General features: G+C 57.0%; 2 protein-coding genes across 2 annotated transcripts; both read left to right on the top strand.

The window, feature by feature from the left end:
* The first annotated feature begins 287 nt into the window (after positions 1-287).
* On the top strand, positions 288-1,231 carry MRPL34 (mitochondrial ribosomal protein L34). The gene is made up of 2 exons (XM_021083568.2): positions 288-396; positions 580-1,231. The coding sequence occupies exons 1-2, from the start codon at positions 323-325 to the stop codon at positions 791-793; spliced, it is 288 nt and encodes a 95-aa protein (XP_020939227.1). The 5' UTR covers positions 288-322; the 3' UTR covers positions 794-1,231.
* Positions 1,232-2,167: 936 nt separating this feature from the next.
* DDA1 (DET1 and DDB1 associated 1) lies at positions 2,168-11,972 on the top strand (the record flags this gene model as incomplete). The annotated part of the gene is made up of 5 exons (XM_085011688.1): positions 2,168-2,303; positions 6,854-6,930; positions 7,100-7,151; positions 7,984-8,045; positions 9,244-11,972. Coding segments are annotated over 5 exons (438 nt in total), but the record flags the coding sequence as incomplete, so codon positions are not given.
* Positions 11,973-12,029: the final 57 nt, after the last annotated feature.

Genomic DNA, 12,029 nt, shown 5'->3' with positions numbered 1-12,029 from the left:
ACCCTCCTCGGGTCTGCAGGAAAAGAAACTACAACTCCTAGCAGACCCGGGGACTTAATGCTCTGTACGCAAGCGTCTGCTGAGGAGGCGCCGTTCTCCTGCCACCTGCTGGTCCATCTGAAAAATTACATGCGCCTGTGTGCAAGGACGCTCACGCCTAAGGTGTGGGCGCGCAGACGTAGAACTACAATTCCGGGAGGCCCCCGCGGCAAGGAAGGCTCCGCTGTAGGAAAAACTACAACTCCCAGAAGTCCTCGTTCGCAGCTGCGGAACCTACGGGTTTCGGAATAGCTGCCACTGGACGGAGTGCCGGCGGCTGGACATGGCTTTCTTGGCTAGATCCGTGGGTCGCCTCTTGGACCCCGTCAGTAGGTCAGCGGCGCTAGTAGGTGGCAGGTGAGTCCTCAGTGGGTCCCCTTCCCAAATCTGGGAGTAAGAGCGGAGTCGAGGGGCTGACCCCAGCTATTTACCAACGACATGACCTTCCTTCCAATGCCTTGCGAACTCGAGGTTGAGCGCCACGCAGCAGTCACACAGCAATCTTTTCTGACCTTTCTCGCTTTTTCTCTGACCGGGCAGGTGGCTCCAGCCCCAGGCCTGGCTGGGGTTCCCGGATACATGGGGACTCCCCGCCATGCAGCAGACCCGGGGCAAGGCGCGCGGGAACGAGTATCAGCCGAGTAACATCAAACGCAAGCACAAGCATGGTTGGGTCCGGCGCTTGAGAACGCCAACCGGGGTCCAAGTCATTCTTCGTCGCATGCACAAGGGCCGAAAATCATTGAGCCATTGAGAAGGGCGACGCTGCCGCCTGGACCCCTCATTAAATCATTTCCCTCGCTTAGCCTGTGGCTGTTTTTGTGGAGAGCTGGAGAGCAGGACGACTGGGATTCGGACGGACATGAATATCCCTCACATTGGCCCAGGGGAAGAAATCTGGTATTATACTGGAAAAAGGAGTGGAAGTCAGACCTTGCCCGGTGCTTTTTTACGCTTTTGAATTAGGAAGAATTTCGAACTTAACGCAACAGTCTAGTGACCAATTACCCACAACCCATCCTGCCCCCTCCTGAGATGCAAATCTCAGGCGTCAGATTATTCTGTAAATATTTCAGAAGGCACCTCTTCAAGATAAGGGCTCTTTAATACATATTCACAAAACTTTTCACAGCTGAAAAAAAGTTATCAGTTCTTTTAGTCATTGAAAGTCTAATAAATGTTCACATTTTCACTTGTGTTGTAAAATGTCGTGATTCCCACGGTTCTAGGAAGGCTTGTGGAGAGTTGGGAGGGATATGAACCCAACCACCTGCCCCTTGGGGATGGGCTATGTGACTTTGAGCAAGACCTTAACTCTCTGAGGCTTATCTGGCTTCTACAAAATCAGGTGCTCGTTTCTCCCTTGCTGTGTTGTTGCTGGAGTAATAATACTAACTTCCCCTTAGTAACCTGAGGAGTACTTCCTCAATAAATCCTTGTTCTGTCCAGGCTGTCAGGCTGGTGAGGAGTTGGGAGGTAGATTCGTACGCAGGCAGTTTGGACATAGTGGAGTCAGGGCTGGTAAGAGGGTGGTGAGGGCTATGGGGCCATGAGGAAGCACCCGACTTGGCATTGGGAAGAACACAGGGAAGGCTTCCAGGAAGAGATGGCAGGGTGTGGGAGGGCCGAAGGAAGGAGGGACTAGAGAGGGGTCAGCATAAAAGGTGGACGAATTTGGCTGGAGGGGCCCAGGATATGGGGCCGAGGAGGTGGGACTGAACCCTTGGGGTAATGAGGAGTCACGGGAAGTGTTCGAAGAAGAGTCTGGGTTGTCAGTTCAAAGATAATTCAAGCAGCTAGTGTGGGAATAGCTTAGATATGCTGAAACCTAAGATTGGGACCCTGGGGAGGAGGCTGAGAGTGTCATGGTGGGTCCCCACCTCCGGGACCTCCAGGTGCCGCAGACTACAAATTCCAAGAGGCTTTGGGGGCAGCCTCCGCCCACTTCCGGAGTTCGCTGCCCCTCTCTTGCAATTCCCGGGCGGGGTTTTGCTCCCTCAACCGAACTTGACCACGAAGGGAGGAGGCGTGACGTCCAATGGGCGCGTGACTTAGTTAGATCAGGCCAATGGGAGCGCGCAAAGACCTTATAGCCTAGAGGCGGGGCTAGAGGGCGGACCAATGACGGACGGGCGGCCACACCATCAGTGTGGGCTGTGCGGTGGCTGGAAGTTACTGTGCGGCGGCGGCTAAGAAGGCGGCTGTGGTGGCGGCGGCGGCAGCAGAGACGGTGGCTGAGGAGGCGACGGAGGAAACAGAAGATGGTGAGGGTGGCTGCCGGGGCCGTACTCCCCCCTTCTCTTGACAAAATGGCGCCGCGGGCCCACCCACCCCCAGTAATCCCCCTGGCCCCTCACCGTCCTGCCTGGCCCCCTCTAGCCCGGCCCGCCCCTCCCTTTGACCCGTGCCCTTCGACCCCTAGACCCCTGCTGCGAGCTTCCTGCTGACCTCGCCCTGGCTCCATCTCCGACCCCTGACCCACCTAAGCTTTCAGGCCCTGACAAGTCATTCATTTCCGGGTCGCGGTCCCCCCGGAAATAGCCTAGGGGTGGGTATGGGGTCCCCCAAGACCCCCATCTCAGGTCCCGTTCTCCGCGCGGTAGGCCTGGGCTTTTCCAGTTTGAGAGGGCTTAGGAGGCCGGCCTGAGCGTCGGGGCGGGGAAGGGGCTTGATGCCTTGACGTGCGGGGCTTTGTCGCCAAAGGAAGTGCGACATCGCAAACTGCCCCAGTCCCCCGACCCCACCTCCAGATTTCTGCCCTGACCAGCTCTAAGAGGGAGTAACTTCGTCTCTCCAATCACCAGGCCCTACCTCTGTTAAATGGGGGTAGCAATAGTTCAGACCTCATACGATTGCGATAATTTAGGGAACTGACGTCTTAAAGAGCTTGGGATGGTGAACGCTCAACAGATGAGCTGGGTTACTCAGGGATGTTGACATCCCCTCTCAGCTGTCTCCTCATCTTGAAGTTGGGTTAATGCCAGCTCGTGGTTGGGAGGTTAAAATCCCCCCTGGGCCGCTCACTCATCCTGGGATTTGGGTCTGATGGTTCTTTGGGGTTTCCTGTCTCCACCTGTGAAGTGTGACACAGCCTCAGAGTTGGGTTGAAGCCCCCTCCGTTCCCCACACTACTTGACATCTTCAGGGCTGACAGGGGTAATGAAAGCTTTTGTCAGGGCAAGTCAAATCCCATTGGTCCTGGACTCAGGGTCCCAGCCCACAAGCCACAGTCCTTGGGGTGTGGTGGGGGATGGGCAAAAGAAGACTTCTTGTCACAAAGGGTATAGGAAACTGATAAGTGCATTCCTAGCACGTGGATCCCCAAGCCTGGGTGTTGTCCTTGATTCCTTGCTGCAGCCTCATTGCCCACGCCCAGACCATAGTGGGTTTTGTTGGCTCTGCCTCCAGAATGAATTCTAATTTTGTCCTTGGCTCCCCACCCTGGTCCAGGCACCTCTACCTCTCACCTGAACACCTGCTGCAGCCTCCTCCCTGGTCTCCTTCTCTCCATCCAGCCCCACTGGCAGTCCAGAACCAGAGGGAGTTTTTAAAGATGTCAGTCAGATTATACCACTTTCTAGCTTACAAAACACTCCAGGGGTTTCCTGTTGTAACCCCAATGAAACCCCAGCTCCCCCTCAGTCTCCAAGGTCCCTGCCCATCTCTGTGACCTCATCTTTTTACCCCCCACCCCCTTGAGCTTCAGCCACAGTGGCCTTGTTTTCACATTTTCACGCTCCAAGTCCCTGCCATCCCAGGGCCTTTGCACTCATTACTTCTTCTGCCTGGAATGCACCTTCTCCTGTGAACATCTCAGAATCCCCCATGTCTCTCCTCTCTCTGCACACCATTTCTTTTCCTCGTCTTGCTTTGGTTGGGTCACTGGCAGGCTGCCTACACAGGGACTGGCACACAGATAATCAGTGAGTGTTTGCTGAGGCAGTGGATGATAGCTTCTGGACCCAACTGTAGCTAGGATTTGTCTGGCTGAGTGAGGATTTCTCCCCGTTTCCAAGACCTTATTTTCCTGCTTAGCTGACAGGAAGTACTGGCCATACCCTGTCTTCATTCATTTATTCAGCACAGATTGATGCTAACAGCTGCCCTCAAGGGAGCTCTGTGCAGAGCTCTCTCCCTGTGTTGTCTTACTGAGACACAGAACAACCCTGGAAGGGGTCCCTGTTGTGGCCCTCGGTTCACAGCAGGGGTGGCCAGGCTGAGAAGTCACTTGTCCCAAGTCACACAGAGAGGGAAGGTCCCATCCAGAATTGAGTGCAGGCCCGGGGCTCCCGCATCTCTCACCACTCTGCCTCCAGGCCCCATGTGAACCCTGTCAGGGGCCCAGGGTTGAGCCAGCCTCACCCCGCCCTCTGCCTCAGGGAGGCAGATATGTAAACAGATGATTTCTTTGGGGTATGAATGTGGCTCTAGCAGAGGCTCCCAAGGTGTCAGGAGAGGGAAGGGGCAGGGGGTGTTTTGAGCTGGCTGGAGAGTTGGTGGGTGTTTTCCACGTGGAAAAAAGAGGGGCATTCCTGGAGGGTGGCACAGGCTGAGGAGTTGTGTGGCAGGAGACCAGCGTGTGCCAAGCTGAGCCCGGGCTGCGAAGGACTTTGGGTTGGGGCAGGGACCCCTCCTCTCCCTTCAGGTCTCAGGCTTGCATCTGGGCAGCACTCCCTATCCCTCAGACCAGCCAGCCTTCCCCACCCCCACCCCTGCTGTCATGGGCCTCACATGGCACCTTGTGGTGCCCTGTCCTCAGGCCACTGTGCATTCACTGCACAGCTCTTTGATCCACAGCCATGTCCCCAAACACTGGCTGCTTCCTGGGGCCGGGAATGGGTCTGCTGTGGCTTTCCACAATGCCCTGGTCCCTGGTGTGGGGCCTACCACATAGCTGGATCCTGAGAAGACCTTGCTGGGTTGCTGGATGGCTGAAGCTGGCCCCATAGTCGGGCTAAGCTGAGGCTGAGATCCTGGGACAGGGGAGGCAGGTTTGAGGGGCTCTGAACTGGCTCCAGGGCAGCAGGTCACCTGGATGTGAGGACCATCTCCTGGGTAGGAGCAAGGGGGCCCAACCATGTTCTGGCTGCCCTAGTCAGCCCATCCTGCTGAGGTCTTGCTGGGGCCCAGCAGAGGCGGGATTAGGCCCCACGGAGGTGAGGACTCCTGTTCCCACCTGCCCCAGAGGGTGATGAGGGATCACCTGAATAGTGACTTCTGCGAGGACACTGCCTGGTGGAGGGTTCCTGCAACCTGCAGGGGAGCCCTCGGCATTCCAGCAGGGAGACGAGGCGTCACATGACAGGAGCTTGGCATCTGAGGTTGGGCAAATGGGGGTGGACTCAGCTTCCTTGTCTTCTCTTTGGGTCTGGGGAATCTCGAACGAGTGTTACATGACCTTGCTTCCTTACTTTCCTTGTTTGTGGGGGGGGGGTGACTCCAGCTGGGGAAGACCTTGGTCCACGTGGGAAGCCCCTCCCAAGCTGTACCACTCCAGTCCTGATCTGCTGGGAAGTCCCTCCCTGCCCCCAGCTCTCAGTCTTCACCTCTCCTTGAGCACCCTGAGGCTCTTGTTGCCTCAGGAAACTGAGGCAGACATAACTCCCATTGGCCTTTATTCACCCCATCTTGTAGCAGAGACCCACACCCTACCCAGACTCAGGGTTTTCCCCTTCCAGAACCCCCACCCTTCCTTGCCCAGCTGGTGCCTTGATGTCAGAGAAAAAGGACTTTCTGGAGCTTCCCGTGTTGGGGCACAGTGGGAAACGAATCTTACTAGTATCCATGAGGATGCATGTTCAGTCCTTGTCCTGGCTCAGCAGGTTAAGGATCTGGCATTGCCGTGAGCTGTGGTGTAAGTTGCAGACACAGCTGGGATCCTGCAAGGCTGTGGCTGTGGTTTTGGCCGGCAGCTACAGCTCTGATTTGACCCCTAGCCTGAGAACTTATATATGCCCTAAAAAGCAAAAAAGAAACGAATTTTCCAAGAGTCTGGGCTGTGAATGAATTCTCTCCCTGGCTCCCTGGCATCTTGTGGGCCTGAAACCTCTGGTGCCCAAGCCCATGCCCCAGGCAGCGGGGGGCAGGGAGGAGCCAGCCTTCAGGTGTCTGACCCTCCCCCCTTCACAAGGCAAGCATCTCCCCTCACAGGGCAGCCTCGGGATGTGGAGACCCTGGTTCACATGGTGTTTGATGGAAGCTCACCCGGGTTTAAAAAGCTGGCACTGACACTGAAACTTAGATTTCTAAGTTTCCTCTGGCCTCAGAAGCTTGATGAACCCCGATCTCTGGGTCCTCTGTCCTGGCAGCCCCTGTGTCCCAACTGTCCTTTCCCCTTCACCCAGGCTCCCGTCCCCCATTTATTGTTACCTGAGCCCTCGGGGTTTCTTCGGGTGGGCTCCTCTCTCTCCATCTCTATACAGGTGCATAAATGAAGGTGCGACCCAGAGTTTAATGTCAACAAGCACAGAGTCTGCAGTCAGATGGGCCTGGGTCCAGCTCCCTACCCTGCTGCTTACTCCTGACTTGAAGCAAGTGGCCTAACTGAGCCTCAGTTTCCCCACTTCTTGCCTGGTTACAGGGCTGTTGTGAGGGCCCTGTGGGAGACCCTGGGGTCACTTACTTTGTTCTGGTCATAAGAGTGGACACATCAGGTAGGCAGCTCAAGGGTGCGTTCTGGAGAACCTGAGTGACAGAACAGAAGGAGGAAAACTGGATATTACCTGGTGGCCCATCCCCCCACAGCTGCTCTGGGATGGGGGGCCAAGGTTGCTGCCTGGTTTCTCATTTACCGTCTTCCCTGTCTTCTAGGCAGATTTTTTGAAAGGACTGCCTGTCTACAACAAAAGCAATTTTAGTCGCTTTCATGCCGACTCTGTGTGCAAAGCCTCGGTGAGTGTGAGGGCCATGAGCTGCCCCCCCCCCCCGGGGGGAGGGGCCAGGAGGGATGTGTACCCCCCACCTCTTTTGTTTTGCATTGGAGAGTGGGTGCTGAGTGAGGGGTGAGGGGACCCTGGGTCTGTCTGCTCTCTTAACCCACGCCTTCCCAACCCTCCCACAGAACCGACGTCCCTCAGTCTACCTGCCCACTCGGGAATACCCGTCCGAACAGAGTAAGTGGTCTCTGTCATTCTCCTTCGTCCCGGCTGCTGAGGAGAAGGGCCAGAGGGTGGTGTGGGAGGTGACCTGTGCGAAGCTGGGCGGCTCCCAGCCCTAGGGAGCAGCAGGAAGCCTAGCTTTCCCTGTGACCCTGCTGATCTCCATGCTGGCATCCAGAGCCAACCCCGCAGGCTCCTGAGTTGGTCCTCATCTGCTGCTCACTGGCCCTCTCCTCTCCACCTCCCATCCACTTAGGTGTCCCCTGCTGGCTCCATGTCAGATTTAGCCTCACCCTGTGGGGTGGGGGATCCAGCCCAGCCCAGGGTGAGCAGCTTGGGGAGGGGACATCTAGGTAGACGAGCCTACAGCAAAAGGCCCCGAAGCCAGCAGAGCAAGGACCTCAAGGTTGTTTATCATGGTCATGGTGTTTTATTTTAAATCCACCTGGACCCTGCTGGGTGTGTTCTGTGGTCACTAGGGCACAGCTATGTGTATCTGTGCTCCTGCTCTGCCTGGGGAAACACCCACGTGAGCTGGCGTGCCGGGGCTCGTTCCCCACCCGAGGGTGGAATCCGTGCTCTTGCTCGACTTAGAACTTGGCCTCTCCCTGGGAAGCAGGGACCCCCTTGGGGCAGCCAGCTCAGGCCCCTGCTAGTGGCCTGTGCTCGAGAGGGAGAATACTTGGCTTCCTGAAATCTCCTGCTGGATTTGGGGTGGTGACTTAAGTCCCAGAAAGGCCACCTAGGGCAGGAATGGCCCAGAAGCCAGGAAGGGGTAAGCTGGTCCTGGGAGGGCAGCTGGCTCCCCCAGCCTCTTCCTGCAACTTTGTCTGTCTTTCCTCCTCAGTCATTGTGACAGAGAAAACAAACATTCTTTTGCGCTACCTACATCAGCAATGGGACAAAAAGGTGAGGGGCTTTGGGTGCTGGGACTTGGGGAAGGAACATGGTGCCCGGCAGGGGGGCTCTGAGTAGGGGAAGGACTCGAGTGACTAGGAGACCTAGAGTGTTTGAGTCGGGCCTTGAGGGTGGAATAGGAGTTCACTGGGTGATCCAGGAGAAGGAAGAATGTTCTAGAGGAAAGAATGGCTGTGCAGAGGCCACAGGGCTCTGGTGCTCAGGGACGGGCAGGGGTTTGGTAAGCTGTACAGAGGCCCGGCTCCTCACAGCTTGTGGGGAGCATGGCCCTGGTGGCAAATAGACACAGTGTTGTTACTTGGAATCTTTGTTCAATGGTGAAAGGTACATACGATTAAAACTCCAGGCACTACTGGGAGGTGTAGCTGCAGCGAAAAGTCACGGTCCTCATCCTCCCCTCAAGAGGCCACCTTTCTTTTCTTTCTTTCTTTCTTTTTATCCCCCTTGTTTGGCCTCCCCCTGACATATGGAGTTCCTAGGCCAGGCATCAGATTGGAGCCACAGTTGCGACCTAAGCCACGGCTGTGGCAATGCCTGATCGTCTACCCACTGTGCCAGGCCTGGGATCAAACCTGCGTCCCAGGGCCCCCAAGATGCTGCTGATGCCATTGCACCATAGAGGGAACTCCAAGAGGCCACTGTTCTTACAAGATATTTTTTTCTTTTTCTTTCTTGAAAATCTGCACATGTTGTTTTGCGTGTGGTCAGGTTGTTTTTCCCCTAATTTCCCCTAATGTGGAGCATTGGATCTGCTCTGAGCCAGGTTGAAGGGGATCCCATGACAAAGTGCTGCTCAGAAAACCCCAACTCCTTGGCCCTCCCCCTCCCTCCCCAGCCTCACAGGCCTTGAGTCCCACCAGTGGGGAAAGCAGATTTTTCCAAAGCAGCGCACTTCCTTCTTTGGCAATGTGGGGGCTTCCCCAGGCGGCTCTGCCCTCCAGGAGGGTGGATGGCTTCTCTGAGTGTCTGAGAAATTGGCTGTGTGTGGGTCACTGAGGGTGCTTGTGACTCTTTGAAGTGCCCATCACAGGCCGGTGTTCCCCGGGGACTGAGGCACGGTGGGGCAGGTCCAAGGGTCTGCCCAGCCAGGCCCTGGGTCAGCTGCCCCTCTCCAGGGCCAGCACCAGATCTCAGGAGCTCCCTCCCCTCCTTGGAGACTCACAGCCCATCTCCTTGCCCTGCTCCCCAGAATGCCGCCAAGAAGAGAGACCAGGAGCAAGTGGACCTCGAGGGCGAGAGCTCGGCGCCCCCCCGCAAGGTCGCACGGACCGACAGCCCAGACATGCATGAGGACACTTAAGACTCACGCTCCCCCACAGGCGCCTCTTGTCTTGTCTGCTCCTCGCCTGCCCGCCTTGTGTAAGCGTCCCCCCACCCCTCCGCCGGCCCGCCCACGCCCCGCCATCCACACCACTTCCAACCTCATAGGAGCCGATGTATTTATTTTCCTTGAGTTTTTATTTATGCTGTAAGATGTACCAAGCGATGGTTAAAGGGGACGTCAGACCCAGTAGTGTGATGTTGATAGATGCTTTTTAAAAAACAACGTTGTTATTCTCCTTCCCCCCTCCAGTTCCCCCTCCTGCCCCCTCTGCAAGGGTCTAGAGCTGGGGCCCTGCTGCGGCCGGGCGGCAGGTGTGGAGGCCTTCCTCCTGACCCCCACCTGCCGTTCTGGGCCTTAAAAACTTTGCCTTGTCTCGAGTTCCACCGGGACCTACTCTGTGCCCAGACCTTGCTCTGAGCATGCGTAAGGGGGAGAAGTCAGCCCTTCTGGATTTTTCTCTTAAGTCATTTTATCATGGACTAGTGCGTGCTCCGTGTCCACCCCAATAAAAGGATCTTTCCTACCCGACCTCGAGTCTTTGCTCGGCGTGCCTCAGCCCCAGAGGACGGAGCCACTGAAAGTCTTCCCGTCATCAACAAGACGAGCCGAGAGAGGCCCCCAGACACTGGGGCCCCAGGACCAGCTGGATTCTCTCAGGGCCCTGCCACGGCTATCTCACTCAGAGCCAAGACCTGCCTGGACCCGGCCCTCTTCCTCACCCGCCAAGGTGTCCCCAGGACCAGGACACCCTGGAGAGACAGACAGTCCATGCTGCCAAGGATGGAGCTGTGGTGGACCCCACTCCCAGGACCCTGGCGAGCAGGGCGGCATGCCCATCAGCCACCATGGAGACAACCCAGGTGGCCTGGCCTCACACCCTGGCTCAGAGAGGAGACACACGGAGCGCCTTGGATCACCCAGCCCCAGTGCTGTTGGTCGGCAGGTTCCGCGACCACTCACGGGCACCAGCTGGGCTGGGTCTGGGCCTGAGCCTGGGGACGTAGGGGACATTTGGGCTCCAGGAAGAAGGTGTGAGGCCCTGACCACTCCATTTGGGTACAGGACCAGCAGGGTTGCCCCTTCTCCCCCCACCAGCACTGAACGGGAGCCAGGGTGTTGAAGCTGATTGCTGGGGTGTTGGGGGTAGTGAGGGATTGGGCCGTGGAGCTAGGGAGGCAGCAGGCTGCAGAGGAGTGCCTGCCTGCCCCAGATGATCACTGTGGAGGGCCCAGCCTGAGGCAGACTGCTTGGGCCTTTGTTGCCCAGCGCCTCCTGAGTGCAAGTTTCCAGGGGCAGCCGCCCAGCTTTGCTGTGGGGCCCAGCTCTGGGGGCGTCTACAGCAGTGTTCAGTTCTTGTGGTCACAAGGCAGTTGCTAAGGAAATGCAAGCTTGACCGTGGTCATGCCGAGGTGGGCTAGGTCCCTGGAGGTTCTCAGACCAGCCTGGAATCCCCATTCCGGGGGGGTCGGCCTAACCCTGGGCAGGTGCCTGGTGTGGCCATTTGTGGTGGGCTGAGTTGATGGCAGGACTTCTGCTTCAAAGGCCATGGGACAGGGTGGGAGCAGGCTGCAGCCTGTCCTTCCCCGAGGCTAGCCTATGCCTCCCTGGCCCCAGGTCTCCCTTTGAAGAACTGGGTTCTGTGTCCGGCCAGGGCTATCCATGGTGTGGGTGGGGGTCCATGGTCTCCCTGTGGTCTGCCCAGCACAGGCCCCTGAGCTGGCCTCCTGCCTTTGGGGCTCCCCTTACTCACTCTGCTCCTGAAAACACCAAACTCTGCCTTCCCATACCTCTGTGCCTTCGCACAGGCTGCTCTCCTGCCTCCAGTGAACCCTGATTTCTCTTTGCCAGCCCCTCAGAGCGTCCCTTTCTCACACTGGCCCCCCCAGCCCTGGGGCGGGGCCTGTCAGGCACCTGAGCCTTAGGATATGGACACGCCTGAGGGTGGGAGAGGCCACGTCCATCCTTGATGACACAGTAAAGAGTTCCAGTGACTCCGGTTGGACAGCCATCCCACAGTGGGGCATCCTGGCCCTTTTCTGATGCCAGCCCCAAATATGCCACCCCTCTCAATATTGAGACTTGGCACCAGGCGCCTTCTGATTTCCACACCCCAAGTTTTCTCCTCACTGCCCCTGACTCCTCAGATGGCAGCCTGAGAGGCAGGTGTGGCAGAAGGGGCGCCCCTGCAGGTCAGAGGCCCAAACTGCTGAATCCTAGCAGCACTTTGAGATTTCTTCCTTTGTCTAGGAGGCTGAGGATGGGGCCTGAGGCTCTGCAGCTCCTCCCAGGGGCTCCTGGGCCTGGAGTTGGTCCCCAAATCTGGGCCGTCTTAGAGGCAGGGCAGTCTGGAGTTTTCCATCTGTGGCCTGGAGACCCAGTTCTTAGGAGGAATTCCCCAAGGGTCACAAAACAGGAGGGGAACCCACCCTGGCCTGCCAGACCCCCAAAGAGCTGGCACAAATCTCAAATCATTGGGTCCCTTGAGTTCCCTTTCCACGGCTCCGTCCTTGGGCACTGTTGAAATATACTTTTTATTGCATCTCTGCCGTTTTACAAAAATATGACAAAATAAATTAAAAACAAATAAATAATCACCTATTCTGTGTGTGTTTTCTGTTGGTTTTTTGGGGTTTCCTTTCGCTTTCCCCCAT

The sequence above is a fragment of the Sus scrofa genome, chromosome 2, assembly GCF_054392235.1.
Source record: "Sus scrofa isolate SSC_HxYL_T2T_F1_AM1 chromosome 2, Sscrofa_HxYL_maternal_Yorkshire_Landrace_v2.0, whole genome shotgun sequence".
Lineage (NCBI taxonomy): Eukaryota > Metazoa > Chordata > Mammalia > Artiodactyla > Suidae > Sus > Sus scrofa.
This window is presented reverse-complemented; position numbering and strand designations above follow the sequence as displayed.

Bases quoted from the DNA above. Each gene is read 5' to 3' on its own strand.
- MRPL34 (XM_021083568.2), top strand. From the start codon at position 323: ATGGCTTTCTTGGCTAGATCCGTGGGTCGCCTCTTGGACCCCGTCAGT. The intron at 397-579 runs GTGAGTCCTCAG...CTGACCGGGCAG, and splicing joins GCGGCGCTAGTAGGTGGCAG to GTGGCTCCAGCCCCAGGCCT.